The 21,917-nt window shown below is 42.2% G+C and overlaps 2 protein-coding genes and 1 long non-coding RNA gene across 3 annotated transcripts in view; 1 reads left to right on the plus strand and 2 right to left on the minus strand.

The window, feature by feature from the left end:
- Positions 1–11,459: 11,459 nt before the first annotated feature.
- LOC113957981 lies at positions 11,460–16,146 on the minus strand. The gene is made up of 2 exons (XR_003531362.1): positions 15,885–16,146; positions 11,460–11,956 (listed from the first exon to the last, which is right to left on the minus strand). It is a non-coding gene; the product is annotated as an uncharacterized LOC113957981 (long non-coding RNA).
- Positions 16,147–16,151: 5 nt separating this feature from the next.
- FGF6 (fibroblast growth factor 6) lies at positions 16,152–21,308 on the plus strand. The gene is made up of 3 exons (XM_027665933.1): positions 16,152–16,941; positions 17,842–17,945; positions 19,833–21,308. Exons 1-3 carry the CDS (start codon positions 16,602–16,604, stop codon positions 20,007–20,009), a joined length of 621 nt encoding a protein of 206 aa, XP_027521734.1. The 5' UTR covers positions 16,152–16,601; the 3' UTR covers positions 20,010–21,308.
- TIGAR (TP53 induced glycolysis regulatory phosphatase) overlaps positions 17,142–21,917 on the minus strand; it is a 39,428-nt gene continuing 34,652 nt past the window's right edge. The window contains exon 7 of the mRNA XM_027665930.1: positions 17,142–17,390. Within this exon, the coding sequence (XP_027521731.1) occupies positions 17,232–17,390 (159 nt within the window). The 3' untranslated portion in view covers positions 17,142–17,231. The remainder of the gene's footprint in view (positions 17,391–21,917) is intronic.

Here is a 21,917-nt window from a genome sequence, read left to right on the forward strand (position 1 = left end):
CAGTGACCACAAAATAAAATGTATTACTGCCCCATTTTTACAGATTGAAAGACATTAATCAAACATTTAACCTGCTACATTTTGTAAATCATGGGAGTGTTTAAAAAATCAAATTATTATACACCTGTGACAATGATTAGAATTTTTAATTATTATTTCTTCCTTTTTTTTTTTACTATGTTTGCTTTTTGCTTCATTTTCAGACTTCATATTGACAAGTGTGTCATATGAACAACGTAATAGGAACTCTAAAGTGTTCTGGACTGTTGTACAGGTGTAATTTGCTGCTTATTAGTTATTAACATTTTATGAATAATCAGAAATTCTGGGGAGACAGCTCAAGATGCAGCTATGGAATTTCTTGGGACGAACTTGAATCCAGTCAAAAAACCCCAACCAAACCAGCCTTGCATCCCAGTGATGGCAGGTAAGGATGATACTGGGAACTGTTTTTCCTCCTTCTTGGACATCCTGGAACTCAGCTGTGGACCCAGGAGACTGGAAGGAGCCCTTCCATGCAGAGACTGGCCACAGGGAAAGTCCTGTCTGGAATTGGGATTCCTGGGATTGCCAGGACTGTTGGGCTCACAGCAAAACATGTGGGGAGGGGAAGGTCCCAGGTGACTCCTCAGATACACAGTTCTGCTGTGTAGGAAGTGTGGGGATCCTGGCAGAGCTGGAATCAGAAATCTCTGCCAATGTATTGCTGAAGTTCTGTACTTGAAAACTGGAGAACCTGAAAGCTAATTAAAACCCAAATTCTTTTCTATCTCCATTGTGATTTTCTTTGAAAGTGATTTAGTTTGACAAATGCAAAGATGGCAAAGCTCCCTTGTGGGGAAATTGCATAATTTAAAATTCTCACATAGAATCCAAGGAATAATCACCAGTTTATGATGTGTATAAAGTCATTGTGTAATAACAGACTCTCAGCTTAGTATTTTTGAGTCCTGCATGCTGTAAGAAGCCATTTAAGTGACCCCGCAAACATCTCTTGCTGAACTGTTAAATACTTTCTTTTCCTCTGCCAGCAACTTCTAAAGAGGAATCATGCAAGTAATGCAACCTAATTTGGTGTTCTAGAAAGGAAGGATGTGAATTCATCTAGAAGGAGCTGGATTAATCCTATTAGAGCTCATTTTACATTGCTGGCCTTCAGCTGAAATCAAACTCTGGTCCCAGAAAAGCAAGTGCTCTAACACTATTCTGTTTAGGAAAGGTGTGGTGGCAGAAGTATCCCTTTTTATAAGCTCTAAGACTTATCTGTGTTGTGATAAAGGTCTGTGTTACAGATTTTTAGTTTTATTTTTCCCTTCAGTCATCACATCCACCAACAAGGAGCCTGTGGAACACCGGCAGTCCTTGAGCAAATATCTTGCTTATACTTCTAGACTATTTGTTAATAAAAATTATGCCCGTTCCTTTGCCAAAGCAGGAAGACACCATTTAATTTAGTTGCACTTTGGTGAAACTGCTGCTAATTTCTAAGAAAATAGTTAAGCTTTTTGCCTTTTATTTTTTGAATGTATGTTTTCAGTCCTCAGGAGGTTGCATAGAAACTTGTCAGCAGTTGGTCATTGGTACTAAAAAGAACAAACAAGCTCTAGAGATGAGGTTTTGGAAAGTCAAAGTGGTTGGAATGGAATGGGGAGACTATTAGTTCTGCTTACTGAAGTCTGACCCTTGGAAATGCTGAATTGTCCTGCCAGAGGGAATCTTTGTCAGAAGGATCCTTGACACAACATGTATTATTCTAATTTTTCATATCTATTCCCAAGGAAGTGGTGGTAATAGCGGATTTTTAGCTGCCTTTTAGAAAAAAAAAAACAGAATATAGAGATGGAATCACCTAAACTGTACTTTCTGTTTTATCTGGTAACCAGCAACTGTAACATGCAGGCTGCAATTTCTCAGAAACCCTGTTTGGGTCATGAAAAGCTATTCAAGATTAAGAGGAAAGTGACTTAATGGGAATGAGGTTTTCTATTTGTATATGCAGTGCACTATTCCTTGGAAGGATGACAGGATTTAATGCCTTGAAAATGTCGTGTAAAATTGCAGGCATGGCTCGTATTGAATAAAAAATTTTTGCCACTAGGAGGAGTGAGGAGCAAATGCCGTTGTTCAGCTTTATTAACCTGCTCGTGGTGACCACTATAAACTGCAGGTGCCCTTTGCAGAGTCTGAACTGAGGTTGTTGCAAGGAAAAAAATTGCCCAGAATCTTGATTTGTCAAGGATATAAGTTAGTGACCTTCACCTATTGTCCCCAGCTCTGTTTGCTCACATGGTAACTGGTGGCAAACAAGGGCAGCAGGATGCAGGCAGTTGAGACCCAGATGTACAGACCTTGTCCTGCCTGTCTCCTGCTGCAATGCCAGAAGTTTCCCTGTTGGTAGATGGCACTGCCCAGAGGGGTGGGAATTGTATCTGGGGTCTTTACTTCTGCAGTAGTTCTCTCTGGAGAGCACAATCTACGTTCAGCTTAAAGATAAAAGAGTTATTTTATAACTTTTCCCATTGTATCAGAGATGAGTGAAGCCACGAAAGGTGTTTATGGAAGAAGGGATATAGTGTAAAGGAGGAAATTATCATGGAATAGTTTGGGTTGGAAAGGACCTTAAAGAACACCTGGTTCCATCTCAGTTAGGACTGAGATCACACACTCTAACTCAGTTCTGTGATTTCTGTGAGCTTAAAAGTTGATCAGTCTGTTTCATCTGTGTCTCATTTTCCCCTCATTGGAGGAAAGTTTAATTTACACTTGCATGATATTTTGAGCACTAGTCCTTGCAGGCCTCATTTACTCTTATTTCTTGCCTGTGCTATATCCAAAAATATATAGCTATTTGCTGGTATTCACACCAGGTCAGCAGTGTAAAGAGATGCCTGCCCTCTTCTTGTATCTTTGCCTCATGGAGGTACCAGGGCACACCATCAATACTGCATAAAAATACATTTATTACTTCATACTAGATAGTGGATGTGGTAGGAGTCAGTAGCAACCACGGGATTGTGGTCCCGTGGGACCACAGAATTAGAAGAATATATTCTTATGCACAAGGACAAACAACTTGCTCCTGGGCTGGGCCCTGGGGAGAGCATGTATGGTGAAGGCAGTCTGAGGTTACCAAATCTGAGTGAGCTCAGACACAGTCAGTTGTCTTATGTGCTTGTTACTCTTGAAAATGCATTTTTGAATATTTAGAAGCAAAGCATTTCAGTTCTTGGAAACATTTTCGTGTCCCATGTTTCAGTACCAAGTACTTCCATAGGTGACTACAGGCTCTGCATGGGTGGCAGGTTCACAGCATCTGAAGTGGGCATCTTAATTCCCATTTGGAATGGGCTAACTTCTTTCACTGCACATGGTACAGGCTGCCCTGATGATTTTAAGCTATAGAGAAACCCATAAGAAATCTGTAAAGCTCTTTTGAAGGTTGTTTCTCACAGATTAGGCCAGATTCTGGGTAAAGACAGGTGGTTCATAGTTCCTTATTTCCAATTCCCACTTCAGAATAAACTGGAAAGGGAGAAAAACAGAGTTATCGTTTATAATAAAGAGAAAAGCTGTTGAAATGAGTCAGATTAAGATGTGAAGTCAGTCTTGCAAGCTCTGTCTTGTTCTATAAGTTTCCATACCGAGTGCCATGTCCAAAGTCCATTGCTTAGCAGGACCTATCAACTATCATCATAGAGAATCATGGAATCACAGAGGGGCCTTGGTTGGAAGGGACCTTAAAGATCATCCATTTCCAACCCTCTGCCATGGGCAGGGAGACCTTCCACTAGACCGGATTGCTCCAAGCCCCATCCAACCTGGCCTTCAACACTTCCAGGGACGAGGTATCACAACTTCTCTGGGGCAACCTGTTCCAGTGCCTCCAGTAGAGAATTTCTTCCTAATATCCAATCTAAGCCTACTCATATCCAATCTAAACCTACTCTCTGTCAGTTTGAAGTCATTCCCTCTTGTCCTGTCCCTGCATGCCTGTGTAAAAAGTCTTGTAAAAAGTCTTATAAAGAGTCCCTCTCCATCAAGGAAGCCAGCTGGAACAGGAACACAATTTAGACCAGGCCAAAGGATATGGCTGGAAAATAGCTGATGCAATTTTGCAGCCCATATATGCAGCCTATATGTTTAGTGGAATATGGGAGAATGGACAGGCCACCAAAAAGACTGCAGAGGTGGTGGAACACTGTATAAAGAGTGGAGTGGCAAGTGCAGCTTGGGTAAGATGAGACAGCTTAAGCAAGTAAAACTTCCTTTGGGCACTTCATTTCCACGTCATGTATTTTTTTAACTGGAAAATGTACTATGGACATAAATATGTGATGCACGGTTCCCGTCTCATTCGCCAGTTCCTCTGCTTCCAGAACTGACATGGAACAGCGCTTTCAACCAGTCCTGTGCAGGGCTGAGAAAAGGTGGAGAGATTTTCTCTAGTGGGAATAATTATCGATACCCATCGGAAAAAAAAAAGTCACGAAGCAAAACAAGGTTACTGTGTCATGTTTGTGACATGGTCCTATAAATTTGAAGTATCTAGTATCAAATAATCTATGTAACATAGAAAAACTCAGTGTTGAATCGTGAAAGAAATCTGCATGGACCAGCACATAATGATGATATCTTCACTTCTCACAAGAACCATGGTCTGTACTGGCATGTTCCAGGTGGCTGTTGCACTTCCAAACTTCTAAATATTCACTCAGTGTGAATGCAAGGAAAAAATATCATGATAGAAAAGGCACTAACCTTGTGCAGTCTGGGGCCTGCAGGATGTGATGTTAGTTTTGATTGTCTTCCTAGTTTTTATTTGGCATTCACTTCCTGCTCTGTGTTTTGCTCGTGTAAATTCAAAGTCTACCAAAGTTCATTGTCTTACTCCAAAATTACACAGGTGTAACTGAAGGCAAAATTTGTGTCCCCCTTGTGTGTCCTTCCAAGGGTGCTGCATTTGAAGAGATACACACAGAGCAACACTGGCTGAATGACAACTGAAAGGGAATATGAAAACCATCTGTAAATATTCGAAGGGTGCAAAGAGTAAGGAGGAGGTGGGTTTGTACCTCATGTTCCAAGAAGGGTTTCGACTTAACTGACAGAGATGAAACTAGCAAAAAAAAAACTATGTAAGATTTAGAGAAGCAGTCTTTCTAAAAACTTAGAAATCAGTCTCATAAGGTACAAACATTTCTCTGAGAATGGAGAGAGATCTTCTGTGTGGATCAAGGTGACAGGATACAGCTATGCCTTTGTGTTATAAAGTGCTCTCAATCTGCCTGGGAGGTGGAAAGACAGGGCTCCATGTCTGCCTTCCTGGTTGCTCAGCAGAAATGGATTAATTTTTCTCACCTTCTATTCCATCTTTGGGAAGCACGTGCATGACTGTCTGTGTCCAGGCAGACATGGTTCACCTCCAGTTGGCTTAATATGTTTTAAATCTGCACAAAGGAGTATCCCCTGGAGAATATCTCTCCATTCCTTCAAGAGAGATTTTCCATGGAAGACAAAACCTTTGGGGAAGAAATCCTTACTTTGAATTAATTCAGGTTTGGATAAAGGGGCATAGAGATGTGCTACATGGCACTGCCAGCTCTTTCCAACTCTTAACAGTGCCAAATGTCGTCAGACCATCTTTGAGTTTCAATAGGAGTTCAAGGCCCTCAGCCCCCAGGCAGGAACAGACCCGGTACACATAAAGTTAGGAATGTCTTGGACTGGGAAGTTACCAAAGGTGAAACTATCTTGGTTGTCTCCCAGAAATCTTATTTTGAGTTCCTTAAACTGAGCCATAACAGCTCCTGCCTGGCATAAATTATAATCCTCCAAAATGTTTTGTACTCACTCATGCAAGTCATTTATAGTGACTGTTTCAACTTTGCTCCAAAGGACAGTTTTAAATCCCAGCAGAAATAGCAGCACTCCACAAACAGGGGCCTGCTTCCTTCCGCCCCTCCTCATCCATGTTATCAGTCTTCTCTGTGCCTATTTCCACAGCGGAAATCCTACCAGCACAAGCCAGCCAAGCCTCCTTTTTTGAGGAATGAATCTCTCCTTGCTCACCAATAAAAGATGGAATTTGCAGTGGGTCATTGACAGGAGCTTGGCCTCAAGCTTGACCAGCTACACAAGAGGATGTGAGTCCTTCTGTTGAGTAGTTGTTTGGAAACCGCTGCCTGACCACCAGTTGTTATCTTGGATGTGTTTTTAGCATTTTAGGCAATTCTCCCTGCTGATGGAAGTGGTTCTTTCTTCCAGGCAGTCCATAAATTACAGGCAAGTCTTGCAAGCTGATGTTGCTACATGTAAAATGGTCCACACCACTCTTGCATTGATAGGGCTCCTCAGCTCTCTGGAGTCTTCCTGTTGAGAAATATGAACTGTAGACAAAAATACACTGTTGGCATCTTTCTGAGTGACCACAACACAGAAGGCAAAGCTTGAAATGAAATTATTGTATCCTTAATGGAAATTAGCTGCCTCACCCCTGAAGTGCCCAACACCCAGCAAGTCCCTGTGTTTCAAATTATCTAGTCCTTTTAGAAAGCCTGTCATTGCATCAAACAATTTATTCTACTAAATTGATTTAAAAATGGAATCATTCAAGAGACTGAATGATACACAGTTGACAGTCATGCAGAAGACAGGCAGCAGACCCAAGGAGTTTTTGTTGTTAGCACTGAAGAGAGACCTTGTCACTCTACAACTCTCTGAGAAGAGGTTGTAGCCTCATGGGGTTTGGTCTCTTTTCCAAAGGAATAAGTGATAGGAACAGAGGAAAGGGTCACAAGTTTTGCTACGGGAAGGTTTAGATTGGATGTTAGGGAACATTTCTTCAGAGAAAGGGTTATCCAGCACTGGCACAGGCTGCCCAGGGAAGTGGTGGAGTCACCATCCCTAGAGGGATTTAGAAGACATGTGGATGTAGTGCTCAGGGGCATGAATTAGTGGTGGACTTGGCAGTGTTAGTGTTTGGAGTCCACTGTCTTTAAAGATCTTTTTCAACCTAAGTGATTTTGTGATTCCATGAAGCTGCAAAACTGTGGGCCAGGTAATGATAGGATAAATTAGAAAGAGATAAAAAGTAGTTTTAGATCAGGAAATTATGCTGATTGGAAACATTATGCAGCTATAGAAAAGTTAGATCACTTAAAATCACCTGGGAATGAAGTAATATGTCCAGATTCTGATAAGGCCTCAGAAGAAAATACCAGCACCCACAGGTCATTTGAAGCTAATTACTTATAGTTGAAGTCCCATACCAGGAAAAAGATCATTACAAGGGTCAGAAAGGTCACTACAAAGGCCTTCCAACCAGAGGACTACACTCAAGCAGCTGTGAGCTCTCCCCATGAAAACAGCAGGTTTTGAACTGGAATGGCTCTGTAAAGAGGATCATCAAAGTTGTTCGTGCTGAAACTACAGAATTTGAAAACTAAAGCCCCAAAACCTTCATGTGATGATCTTTGCTGGGTGCTCTTATAGTGGCTGACTTTAAAGTCAGTCTTCTGCACTCAGTTGCCCACCTAAGCCAAATTCAGGGCTTTTTATGGCAACACAATGTTAAACACCAGCCCTACTGAAATTTGTGGGAGTTTTGGCAGCATTTGGCCCAAGATTTCACTTCCCAGCCTATCTCTAACAGTAAGAACATATACAGCTCCACAAAATTCAAAATCATGCTTTCCAAATCCCCCTTGTTCGCAGTGCAGGCAGTACATATCTCATGAAAAACAAAACAAATTAATAGACCCATTCATTCACATCAGTAACATTATTCAGGTGCTTACATTTTCACAGAAGAGAAAGAAAGAAAGAAAAAAAAGAAAGAGGAAGGAAGGAAGAGAGAAAGAGAGAGAGAAAGAAAAAGAAATAAAGAAAAGAGGAAAATAGACTGCCAGAGGTCTTTGCAACAGGTACCATCCAGTGTATTCAAAAGATCCCCCTAGTCAGAGAATTATTCTTAGCCCTATAGTAATCATCATATGTTAAGTTAGATGGCTGTCTCTCTACTGCTGGAAATACAACATGAAGGTCAGCCATGGCTTGATCTTTTCTAGGGCTGGCAGGAGTCCTAATACAAGTGGGAGGTTAGACTAGATGACTTCCAAAGGTCCCTTCCAACCAACATATATTGTAATTAAAAGGATCATGTTAATTAAAAATAAAAAAAGAATCTTTGAGATGTGCAGAAGACATTAAGGGCATTCATTTATAGAGTCTGGAAGAGGCTTTCAGTCACGCTGATTCTTTATCTTTGTACACCATATTTATATCTGACTACCACAGTTATATCTTACTTTGGTTTACAGTGGGGAATCTTTTGCTGAAAGACGACCACAACATTTTCTAGTTCTTCTTCTGCCCATAATTATTTTACAGCAAGTAGATATTTATTGATTAGGACAGTCTGCCCCCTTGTCTGGGTGTGAGACCCACCAGGTGAGTCAGCACATCCTGGTTGTTGCAATGAGGGGGCCCTCAGGTCCCCAGCACAGAATCTTTTGGAGAGTCCAGAGGAGGGACACCAAGATGATCAGAGGGATAGAACAACTCTCCTGCGAGGAAAGGCTGAGAAAATTAGAGTTGTTCAGCCTGGAGAAGAAAAGGCTCCAGGGGAACTTTCAGTTCTTAGAGGGCATCTATAAGAAAGAGAGGGACAAACTTCTTTGCAGGGCCTGTTGTGACAGGACAAAGGATAGTGGATTTAAATTAAAGAAGGGTCAACTGACATTAGATATAAGGAGGACATTTTTTACAATGAGGGTGGTGAAACAGGTTGCCCAGAGAGGTGGTGGATGCCCCATCCCTGGAAACATTCAAGGTCAGGCTGACCAGGGCTCCGAGCAACCCGATCTGTTGAAGATGTCCCTGCTCATTGCAGGGGGGGTTGGGCTGAATGGCCTTTAAAGGTCACTTCCAACCCAAATGATTCTATGATTCTAGGAAAAAGGCATCAAGAATTTGGCAGTGCAGGCTTTATGCAATAAATGTTGGATCCATGTCTTTTTTTGTGTTTTCTACTTGATTTTTTATGGGGAAAGATGCTTTCAGTTGTGACTTTTGGGAAGCTCAGGCCATGCACATAAAGGAAAGAGTTCTCCTGTCCATCCAAACACCAAGCAATGTCTTCATTTTTGAGTATTCAAACACCAAGCAATGTCTTCATTCTGAGTACCCAAACTAAAGCAGGTTGGCTTTCAGATGGGACACATTCAGCACTTTCTGAGAGCCAAGCCCAAGTGTCTGAGTTTAATGCATCTTATGAACAGGGGTATTTGGAATTGCAAGCTGTCTGGGAAAGCCTTGGTCTTCATGCAGTGCAATGACACCAAATTGGGGCAAAATCTGCCTGTGTCCCTGTGGTTTGCTCTCACTGATGGCAGCACTTGACATCACAAATAGCTCTTTAAAGAAGCATCCTGCCCAGTAATAACTGCCTGCTGAGTCACCTGCTTCCTTGCATGGTCCATCTTAATTTTTACAGTGGAGTTGTACAGTTTTACAGCAGAGACCAGACCTGCCAGACACTTACAAAAACTAAGCTGAACAAGAACAAAAGATGGAAAACATAAAGCAATCAGAGAGAGGTAAGGATGGGTCAAGCTGGAGGTCGTGCTTCCTGTGTTTGTCACACAGATAGTAATAAAGTACAACAATCCAGGACCTATTAGCATGCACTCCTGTGGCCAAATCTGTTTTCTCAAGGTGGATTTTATTGTGCCATGAGCACAATTAATTTTCACAACATTATTTTCATGGGAGGTGATTACACATTAAATTACAGCATTGCCATGCCTCCAGGCTTTTTGTAACAGTAGGAGAAATGATGGGCTGGAGAAGACAGCTGCGTTTGCACGTGGTATATGTCAGTTTACTTAAGCAGAACCATTTTACTGCTGCTGGAGGAATGCAGCAAAAGGTCAGTGTTGAAACTCTGCTAAAGTAAGCTGAGCACACATTCCATAGTGAACCAACATATGCTCACTACTTGCTTGATCAAAAAGGAAATTTCAGAGCTCTGCTACATACTTGCCTTGACCCTGCTCCATACCGCCTGTCCAGTGTGCATCAGGCAAACTGTTCTTTAATCCTGCATGGAATACACATTCTGGTTAGAGGATGCTTGAAATACTTGCATAACATCATTAGCAGCATAATCTTAAACTGGGCCTGTGCGTATGGAGTAGTGCAGGGTAGTATGGAGAGGGATGTCAAGAGAAGTGTTACATGAATGCATAAAATGTATGGTTTTATTTCTTAGTCCTTTGTGCCCATCACAACCTGACTCTGTCCAAATGAGACTCATCTTTGCAGGGGAAAAATAAACTCAACATTATTATTCAGCTCTTGCATTTTCTTCGCCTGTCTTCTTCAAATGTTTAATCTTCTGGAGTTTGTCCAGAAGTTTGACTCTGGGCAGTGTCAGAGGAAGAATTCTGTACTAAACAACATGCACAAGAAGCTGTACCAGCTTAATTGGGCTGTTAAAAAGTTGCAGAAGTGAAGCTCTTGTACCTACAAGAGCTTTAGGCTGATTTAGAACATGCCCTCATAACATCACTTGATAAAAATAAGACTTGAGCTTTTTAATAGAACGAATTACTTGGGTTTTATATTTAACCACAGTCACTGTTAAAGCTATAACTGGTTTTCAGAATATTTTAGGAATCTGATCTTGATCTTCCATATGTTAAAAACCATCACAACAAATGCCTTACACCTTGGTTCCTGACGAAGAAGTAACAAGGTGGCTGCAGCCCTTTCTCAAAATGGGACTTACAGGCTTTAAAAATATTATGCAATGATTGGTGTAATCAATTAAAACTAGTTGATTAAAAACCTCTGGGCTGTGCTTTGGGGGGAAGCTACAGTTGATTTCAGTGTATTGTATGGTCCTGGATTAGGAGCAAACCAGACATTTACTTAATAGTTGGACTCGATGATCCTTGTGGGTCCCTTCCAACTCAGAATATTCTGTGATCTAGAATCATACACAGATAAAAAAGTGGGTGTTAAAAAGGACACGTCTCCAGGATGAAGGACCACCACCTCCCTAAGATCCTGCTTTATGGTGAGCTGGCCACCGGCTGCCACAAGAGAGGAGCCCCGAAGAGGAGATACAGGGACTCCCTGAAACAACATCTCAGCCTTGGCCACATTGATCAACATAACTGGTCTACTCTGGCCTCCAATCAGGAGGTCTGGAGACACACCATGTATAACGCTGCTGTTTCTTTTGAGAATGCACGCAGGATCACTCTCGAGGAGAAAAGGCAATGCAGAAAGAATCGTACCTTGCAGAATTTACCACCTAAGGAGTCTTTCTGCTGTGCCTTTGGCAACCGGACATGCCTATCTCGTATTGGCCTTTTTAGCCACCAGCGCACTTGTGTCACACGTGGGTAGGACCTTTCCCAAAGCTTCGTTCGCGAAGCCCAGCCACAAGGAAGTTACCTGAAAAATGGCAGAAATTGCCTTTAATCATCTATACTGGATTGTATCATTTAATCTGAATAGTTTCCATGGTCGGGAATCACCCAGAGATCTGGTCAGTTGAGCCATTGGACAAAATCTCATCACCAACAATAAAAACAAGGGTTTTTTGCTTTCCTATTCATTACGTTACTTAAAAGTGGCATTTAGCATCCCTGTTCCTGCTGTAATGAGAAAACCATACGCGTGACAAACTAAACCCAAATTAAACATGCACCATGTCATTCCTCTCTTCTAATAAATAATACCAAGCAGATCCCTGTGGGGGCTGGTGGCTGTCACTTCTGTTTTTTCCAGCTCAGCCTTTTACCCTTGGACTGCCTGTCCCTGCAGAGTGGGAACAGCTGAGGAGGTGATGAGAGAAGCAGCGTGGGCTGGTGGGCACAGCAGCAGTTGGGAAGCCACAGGTTCTCTGTGGAGTCACCACTCTGTCTTCTGACTGTCATTCCAACTCCTGTAAGACATGGAGAGACAGACATGGCCACTTCATGAGGCAAAGATGGGTGTATTTGACTGTATCTGTGCTTGACGTTCCCTCTTCAGAAAATGAATTTATCATGAATAAGCAGTAAAGCAAGATTTTTTTTTTTCAAGGAAACTACAATCTCCCTAGTCCTAAATCTTCCACAGTTTCTTTCGGAGTAGATACTTTTTGCCACTTCCCTCCAAAAAAAATAGCAGTAAGTTGTTCTGTGATTTGTGCCTGCCTGTACTGTGTGAAATCTCAGTGAGAGCCCTTGTGGTGAGACCTCTCTCTTACCCTGTACTCACATGCATGTGCCGGAGTGGCCTAGCCAGGACCTCTGTGTGTGTGACATGAAGGATGAAGTAGGACCTCTGTTAACTCTCCACTATCTTGGGTTCCTCTTTACTGACAATAACAAACCATGTCTGAACAGGTCTTGTATATGTTTGAAGAGGCAGCAGCTGTAATGAGGTGACAGTTTTGGTTCAGAAGTTTGCTTGCTTCAGCCTCCAAGAGCTTATTAGCCCCCAAGAGTCTTAGCCAAGATTGCTGCCTGTTGTCCTGTTTATTCATTCTGGGTTTTGATATGACAACAAATCCGCCTCTCTGTTGGATAATGGGGAGACAAATAACAAATTAATTGTGCTATAACCATTTTTGTCACCCTCCTGCTACCAGGGCTCACAACTGCCGCTGATTAATTACCTATGCTGTGGCCCTATCCAAATTAGTCTTGATGCCACCGACACACTCCTCAGTGTTTATCAGTTTTATGGCTATTGGGGGTCCTTAGGTGTCAATACAGCCCAGCCCTACAACCTTTGCTGTATTTGGTACTCTCAGGCCCATGGTGTGACTCTTGGGGATGGTCCTGTACAGGGCTAAGGGTTGGACTCGATGATCCTTGTGGGTCCCTTCCAACTTGGCATATTCTGTGATTCTTGATTACTTTTTCCTGCTGCTTTCATACTGTGATTCGTGTTTCATTCATAATAGTCCCTGTATTTGTGTTATAAATCTTTACATGCTGGCCAACAAACACCAAACCACTAAAGATGGTCTGATGGGGCTCCATGGTCATTCTTGGGCTTACAGAGTTTTATGCAGGTTGTCCAGAGTCTGCAACACTTGCCCTGCCACAACAGTCAGATTTGCCACCTGGAAATCTCCTATCTCCTCTGACCACCACCAGCCTGGGGCTTCACAGGCGAGGTGAACAATTTCAGTCTGTACTTCTGAATGAGGGATTGCTCTTTCCAGGCCTTAAAATAGGGAGAGACTTTAAAGAGATTTGAAAATGGAACTTAGGATCCCTAAGTCATCATGCATTTTTTTGAAAGATGTGCTCTGCATCCATATCATGTTACTGCTCAGCTGCAGGACTTTTCTTAGACTATCTGAAAGTGGATCCTTGCTGCTGTGTTCCAAAGGGGATTATTTTAATATTGTACTAAAATACCGACAATGAAAACTCGTTACTTTAATTAGGCAGTAAGCACTGTCATCCTGGGTCTTAAGATTTCCAGTAAGTGGAGGTTGACTGCTGAAGTAAATTTTTACCATTTTTGAGTTTTTGGAGCGTTTCTTTTACTGCAAATGGTATAGGTCTCTCCCTTGATGCCTTCTGTGAAGGCACATGAATCCAGGACAACATGCTGTCTGAAAATTAAAAGGTTACAGAGTGTTTTCTGGAAACAGCTGCTTCATGGCCAAGAGCACAAGTTTAAGAATGAGACATCTTTTAGAGGAAACAAGGCTTACCTAGTTGAATGAGAAGCTCCAGGATTAACATTACAATTCATCTTCATATGCTAATACACAGAAACTCAGCAAACTGCTGACCACAGATCTGACTTCAGAATGGTTCCAGACTCATTTCAGCTCCGATGCAGAATTGCTGAGCAACACAAGACTGCAGTATTCACTTTATCTCCCAGCTGCACACCACTTTGTCTTGGGCCAGATACCAAGACTCCTGCTCTTATAAGGGCCAGGTGTCTCAGTGAAATCACAATTTTTAGCTGTTTAGTTTGGTTTTCAGGTCCAGCAGGAGAAGTCCTGATTTTTGCAAGTGTTCTGGCCAGCCTCTCCACACAGAATGCTGTCACACCTACTTGCTCAGAAGAAACCACCAGAGCAAGGCTGTCCCCTGGTCCACCATGGCCCTTAGCAGTCACTTTCCAGCTGGGCTGACTAAAAGGCAAAGCAATGCATCCCATAGACTTGTCAGAATTTATCCCCCCCTTTTTTTTTTTTGTCCTGCTATTCGGTATTTCTTCTAGGATCAAGAGTGCTGGAATGAGACACAGGGTATCCCACAAAGTGTGCCTTTGACTTGGGCCATCAGAATACCTTGTAGGGAATCTGCAGCACAAGTTAGAGAAACTCTTTTAGCCCGTGGCTTGTCTTTGCAATGAGAAACCTAATGAATAAAATATAAAAATGCAAAGGTGATTAAAAGATGATTTAAGCCGATGATGGAAATCCATCCATTACACTTGAAACATTCTCTAAGGGGGGAAAAAGTGGAAAGAAAATATTACAATGCATATTTTAACAGACAGTGATGGCTCTGAGATTAGGCAATGTTTCCAGGAGTCATGTGCATTGGGAATGGGTAGATCTTCAGACTGTAGAGAAACTAGGAAATGAGTGCTCCATGCTTGTAACAGTGACCCCGGGCTTTGGTTCCCACTGACACTGCCGTCTCATAAGGGCTAAGAGGCCAGCAAATACTAGTGATATTCCTTCCTAAAAATTATATATGCATTTTGCATAGATGAAAAATCTTGAGGTGAAGTAGGATGAGACAAAGATTTGAAGATTTTTCTTGTGAGTAAAAGGCAGAAGGTATGATTCCTTTGGTCACAGCCCCAAGCCTCGCAGAGTTCAAGGAGTGTTTGGACAATGCTCTCAGGCATGTGGTGGGATTGTTGGGGCTGTTCTGTGCAGGGCCAGGAGCTGGACTTGGATAATCCTTGTGTGTCCCTTCCAACTCAGCATACTCTGTGATTCTGTCATATTCAAGTGCTGCTTCAGCAAAAGCACAGAGGTTTTGAATGTCACCTGGCACAGGGTCTAGTCCAGTGCCTCCCAATGATTTTACAGCTGAGCCTCTCTCAAGAGAGCCATCACGATTACATACCTCACTGGATCTGACTGTTCACCTGCCTCAGGGCTGCCATGGGCTCCCCTTCACTCAGGGGTCTTGTGCTGAAGGGTTTGCAGTGGCTCAGGCCTCATATTACACTGCTCCTAATGTGAAACTCTCTCATGCTGGGTGTGCTCAGTTCAATTACCCTTCCAGGTACTCTCCTCCTTAACATGCAGGCATCTCAAATGACACAGAAGATGCAGTTTCTTTGCTGTGAAAAGCTGACAGTCATATTGGCAAAAATATTTGCATAAATCTCAGCTGTTTTCCTCCAACTAATATCTTAATAACTCCCGTGAAACTAATTTAAAAGATTAATTTGTCCAACCCCAAAGAAGCTGAAACAGCATCAGTGCAAAATGAGGGGAAACAAGCAAGGCAGATGGAAGGAGAAGCAAATTAAGATAGTCATATGTTATTAAAAAAATAAAGTGAGTATTTGCGCTTGGGGAAAGGAGACAGTGAAACAATAGGGAGCTGTGGCCATTTCCCCTTTTCCCTCTTCTTTAACACATTACCTAAGTCCTTGTCTTGCACATACAAATAAAATTGCACCCCTGCAGGAGGCAATTACACCCTCCCCAAATAAATGTGATCATCTTGAAGTCACCTCAGTGAACAACATGAAAGCTTAATGTACCCAGCTACGTGTCACTGCAGGATCAATGCTCCAGCCTGCATGCCCTGCTCAGCAGAATTGCCACTGCAACAAAGGCAGTAGGAGCAAGCCCAGAGGCTTCCTCTCCCTTTAGCATGGCTTACCTGTCTGTTAACCAGCCAGGAGTTCTCCTTTGAGAGGTACAGACCAAGCTTTAGCATGTGGATCGCTTAGGAAGAGATGCCTTGGATTTGCCGGGCATGTACAAAAAGAGCAATGGCCACTTGGAGCCAATTATCCCCAAATACTGAGACACTTGGTGATAGTGCCACCAAGGAAGTGGCTGCAAATTTTTCATTGCTCACTGATGAGGTCCTCAACTGTTTTTACACCTTCTCCTCTAAATAAGGAAGCTGTGAGGCTTCTGACCAGCCGTCCAATTTGACTCCTTTGGTCTCCACAGCCAATGAAATCCCACTCCTGCCTCCAGTCTTGGGTGACAGCATTCATCAAAGCTCGGCCAGCCGGGGAGGACGGCAGGTTACTGTTACAGCCGTGGCAGGCTTACCTTTGGCAAGCTGTTGATGTCAGAGTGATGATGTGGGGAGGGACAGCCTCTGCACTATAAAGATGGCTCAATCAAATATAACCGAGGCTGCCCACTGGGGAGCAGGATCTACAAAACATGTTCCCCACCAGTCGGAGTCCTGCTGGCCTGTCTCTGCTCCCAACCCAACTGCTCTCGGGCTTTAGTTTCAGGTCAGCAATCTCTATTTGCTTTCCAAAAATAAGCCTCTGCCACCATGCTGAAGGGAGAAAAACAAGAAGGGCGGTATTTTTAGGGCCATTAATTCTGACCACGTGCCCAGGAGGTGAACCGGATGGCCACTGCACAAAGACTCCTCATCACTATGTCCTGCGAAGCCAGCGTTCACCGGACGTTCCCTGCCTTCGTTCTCCTGGGCTTTCTAGCTGGGATTGCTTCTACACATCCCGTTGTAAGCAGAACTAATGGCACATTGCTGGAGAGAGGATGGCAATCTCTGTTGTCCAGGTCCATTGCTGGGATGTCAGGGGAGAAGTCAGATGTGAACTGGGAGAGTGACTATTTGCTAGGAATCAAGAGGCAGCGGAGGCTTTACTGCAACGTGGGCATCGGGTTTCACCTTCAAATCCTCCCAGATGGAAGGATAAGCGGAGTTCACAATGAAAACCAATACAGTGAGTTGCATCCAGAAATGAAATAGAATAGATGTCACTTAATTGCTGTGAACTCTAATAATTACCCTTCGCAGAATGCAAATGTTATTACTTGGTATTATTAATCTGTTGCCTTTTGAAAGTCTCTGGGATCAATAAACATCAGGACCCTTTCGGTTGAAACATGGCACAAATGCTTAGACAAATTTAGGTAGAATTTATTGTTACTCTGCTTTACTGCACGGATGAGAAAAAAAACGAAACAGGTTGAAAACTGACTCTTCTGCTGCACTTTCTCACTCCTCACCTTCTCATTTGCCTTTTGAATCCGGGAGGTCGTCGCTTTGTTCCGAGTGCCAAAGCATGATTTTTGAACCCCAGCTGACTGTTCCTTTTGGGAGACTTGGTGTGTCCCATGGAAGGGGCTTGCTGTTCCTGGTTTGCTCGTTCTTGTGGGTGCTGTTCTGTAGCTGTAAGAATAAAGAAAAACATTAGTCATATGGATTTGAATTTCCTGCACAGGGCAGTTGCTAAAATCTTTTGCAGCTAAGATGTCATGTGGGACTTCAAAATAGTAAGCCACACTCCTCTAAAGCTAATAACAAACCCTCTGGAAGTATAGTATATTAGATAAAAATAATTTACTTATAAGAAAGCCCAAGAGTTTGACAGATCAAAAGAGTCAGATAGAGCAAAGGGATTACACAGTGTGTGACTGATTTCAGAATAGTTATTTTCCAAGCCTATGGCATGTGGGAAAATGCAAGATCCTCTCTGTGTACCTCTAGACTAGGGAGATAACTCTAACAGAGAAAATATGATGAGTTCCTTAGGGTTTTAAAATAAATAATGATATATTAATTGCCTTAGATTAGCTCTAGATTCTGTGATAACACTTCTGCTTAATGTCTTATTCTTCAGGTCTCTTTGAGATATCCACTGTAGAGAGAGGTGTTGTCAGCCTGCTTGGGGTGAAAAGTGCTCTCTTCATCGCAATGAACAGCAAGGGGAGGTTGTATGGAACGGTGAGTGTCAGTGCAAATACTTTTTCAAGGTTTAAACAAAGACTGCAAAGGTTTTAGAGTGGTTTTGTTTGGTTTGGCGTTTTGTTTGCTTTTGGTTTGGGTTGGGTTTTTTCTTCACGGAAATCTGTGATTACAAGCGGGGAAAACAGCCTCGCAGCTACAGGGAACGTGCCCAGCCTGATGTCATCAGTGTTATTTAGTGCTGTTGGAGGTCTGGGATTTTAAAGCTTCCTAGTAGAACTGTACAGGGAGCACCCTGGGAAAATGCATGTATTCTACAAATAGGACAGATTAATTAAGTGGCTTCTTCTAAGGTCTCAGTGCTGCAAACACATTCTAGTAAAAGTGAACCCTGTTGATTCCCTTTTGCATTGCATTGTGTGTAGGAGAGGTACAGTTAGAGCTATTAGTAAAATAATGACCACATGCTTCCCCCTACCAAAAACAACCCCAGCATGGAAAATAAATAGGAAGTCTACCCTACAAGGCCAACATATGTGGTGGGGGTTATTTTAATGATCAGTTTTGTGAGATCAGTTGCAAATGATGAGAAAATAATGGCTATTAAGAATGGAATGAAAATCATACTGAAACACTGTCACCATGGTCCTCATCTGGATGATTTGTCATCTAAATGCAATTTAATTTCCGAGGTACGAGCAAGACATCTCCAGGACATTCAGCAGTAAAAGTGCTTGTTAGTAAGTGCATTTGGAAGAGGCTGGCTCTGGGCAACAGGCAAAAGCAGCCCATTTCGAAGTAATGAACAGCACTGATCTCTTTTGTCAAGGAATAGCGGAGTCTTTTCCTTTGAAACAGCTGTAATTTCAACAAAATATCTCAGTTGTTTAATAAAATGGCAAATGTTGTGAAGGACCCGTAGCCCCGTAGCCATTACTAACCTGACTGATTCCTTCTCTCATAGATAAGGGACATTTTGAGGTTCCACCCCAGGAATATTATTTCATTCATGTCTGATCACCAGCACTTAAAGAGTGCCACGAACCCAACTGTTTTGCTTGACTGGGTCTTCCTGAAGAAATGCGGGGTCTGGCTTCAGAGCTCCCTTTGATTTGCCCCTATCCCCCCCAGTTTCAATCCAGTTTTGTTTATCTTCAAAGACACTTTTAAAAGCTGTAAGAGATGTGTGTTTTCCCCCACACAACAAGCTTTGAATGGTGTTATCACACAGGTGTCCAAATAGCACAGCACTGGTGGCATCTCATGCGTCAGATATTTGAAGTCAGAGAATTATTCTGTCTCTTGTAATTTCTTCTGCATTTGTCTCCTTCTTGTCCTTGCATTCCACTCTCCCAGATGACTCCTTATCCTTGGATTTACATGATGTAATGTGGAGAAAAATAAAACTGTCTTCCCAGGTTAGAACCCGCTGCATAGTTAAATATCACTAATGATTAATCGACAAAAAGATTCATTGTTAATCCAATCTCTTATCTGAGCAAGCAGTTCTCCCTGGACATTGGTGTTTGTAAGAGAACTGAAGTTTGGACATCTAGCATGTCGTTTTTTTACAGGACTTCTGGCAGTGGGGAGGTATTAAATTAAGCTATGAAAAGGTGTGATGCTGACAGAAATCTTTCCTTGCAAATAAAATGAAGAAATCCATCATTTAGAATTAATTAAGTTGATCTGCTGCAGGAAGTGCACAGTCCATTATGTGGACAGGTGGTATCTGAGTTCATCTGACACCAAATTAGCACCGAGGAGGGAGATTTATTGTTGGACACAGTCGCTGAGGCACCACCTGTTGCTCACTGCAATGAGCCCTTCTGTAAAAATGTGAGCAAGAAAAATGACCTGGGCTTTTGTGAAGTATTTATTGTACCTGCTTTGTTCTCCCACCCCCCTCCCCTTACTGTGCTTCAGGCTGTCTTCCAAGATGAGTGTAAATTCAAGGAAACCTTGCTGCCCAATAACTACAATGCATATGAATCAAATGCTTACCGTGGTACTTACATAGCCCTCAGCAAACATGGGAGAGTGAAGAGAGGAAACAAGGTTTCTCCTGCAATGACAGTGACCCACTTCTTACCCAGAATATGAACATGAGAAGACTGAATCCCAGGAAAAACTGTTTCATTTTGCACATGGGGAATAAGCTCCCAGGTAAAGTAGTATTTATACTGGTCATTGAAAAAAAAAAAATCTATATATGTATGTGTATATTTGGATAAAAATATTTGTACTAGATTCATCACGTAGCATATGTAATATGATGCTGCTTCTCTTCTACTCTGTACAAATTTTACATGGCTGTGTGCCTCCTTTGGTGCTGTACAGAGAAAAAAAGCAAGCTGGAGTGCAAAGGATTTGGAAGAAAATTATACAAAAGTATACAAAAGAAGTATTTGGACTGGCTGTGGGCAACCATCTAATCAATCTAACTAAATCACTATTATTTACTAAATAATATTATTTACCTCAGATAATAACCTTTCCTAGTGAGCTGTTTACATATCATGGGCCAAATCACCAGACGATTTTGCTTCACCAGAGCTTCGGGCAGTTCACTCGATCTGAATATCTGCCTGCATCTCCCCTTCTACAGACTGTGTCCTGTCTTGCAAAGTCCTCAAGCTGTTTTGATCACAAAGGTGCCAATTCCACAACTGTTTCTACACAAGTAAACTGTTTATCCCCAGAGACCCTCTGTCTCTGAAGGGATTCTCCAGGGTCTCCTCACATGGACTGGTTGGTAAAATGAAGACCTACAATCAATTTCCCACAGGAAGGGCCATGGGATAAATCACAGATGGGTCCCAAATGCAAAACTTATTTGGAGATGAGGATTTTGAATGGCATTTTGTGAGCTTAGTTTAGACTTACCTCAAATATAGATGTGCACATCTTTAATATAAGTACTTGTATATGTATAGACATGGGATGTGTGAGTGTGTATCTATGTAATTACATGCTTTTAATGAATTAATCATCCCAGTCTCTCAAAGCCCGGGTGCCTTTATATGCATACACACCTAAAAGAACATAAATATTTAAAGGCACTGTGTTTCATTTAGGCTGAACTTTGTTAATCTCTAAGAACTAGAACTGGTCTGTAGGATGCATTTTATACAATGTAAGAAATCCATGGAAGCTTCCAGCAAAGGGTTATTTTAGAAAACTTCTCTGTTTTGAATTTTCTATTTACCGCCTTAAATATATTTGGTTCTTCCCTATCATACCTCATGAGGTATGGAGGACAGAGAAAGAAGGAGGCTATATAAGCAAACCTTCCCAAGTTAGGACAGAGGAATTTGTGCCATAATTCCAATTTCTGTCACTTGCAAAGCATCAGTTTCAAAAAGAACACAGCAAGCTGTGTGAAATACTCTTCAAAGCTCTCCTAGAAGCCGTACAAATGGGGCATAACCTCGCCTTGCTATTTTGACAACCTTTTTCCAGATCACCAACAAAGCTGCATTCTCTATGCCTTTGAAAGAGTATTTTGAGAGGCCCTAAGTCAATAGTCACTATAAATGTCAGTTACCAGAAGCCTTGGGATTCCTGCATTGATGGTGTGCTCCTAAATTTGAAACTAGATTCAATGCAATGTCAGAGCATGAGCATTTTCAGCATAGATGGGCCGTGCTGCTGCAGAAGGGAATATATGAGTGCAAGATTATCTCCCACGGCCAGCCAAAATGGGGCTATGTCTAGCCTTGACATGCCATTCTATTTGCAGGGATGTCTATTCGTGATGAATTTGAGCCTTCTGACATGCATGAAAAACACTGTCAGGGCCAGATCCTCACTTGGAGTAAATTAGCCTACTAAGACTATCAGTTTATAGGTGCAGAAGATTCGGCCCAAAGAACACACCCACAAGGATGTACCGACAGCCACCACTCCTGAAAAACTACCAAGACAATTGTTTTGTGAACAAGATACAGTTTTCCAGTATCTTTTGTGTGATTGATACTTGAATTTATTTGGCTGAAATGTAAGTGCTGG

Source organism: Corapipo altera, unplaced genomic scaffold, assembly GCF_003945725.1.
Source record: "Corapipo altera isolate COAL_440 unplaced genomic scaffold, ASM394572v1 249, whole genome shotgun sequence".
Classification (NCBI taxonomy): domain Eukaryota; kingdom Metazoa; phylum Chordata; class Aves; order Passeriformes; family Pipridae; genus Corapipo; species Corapipo altera.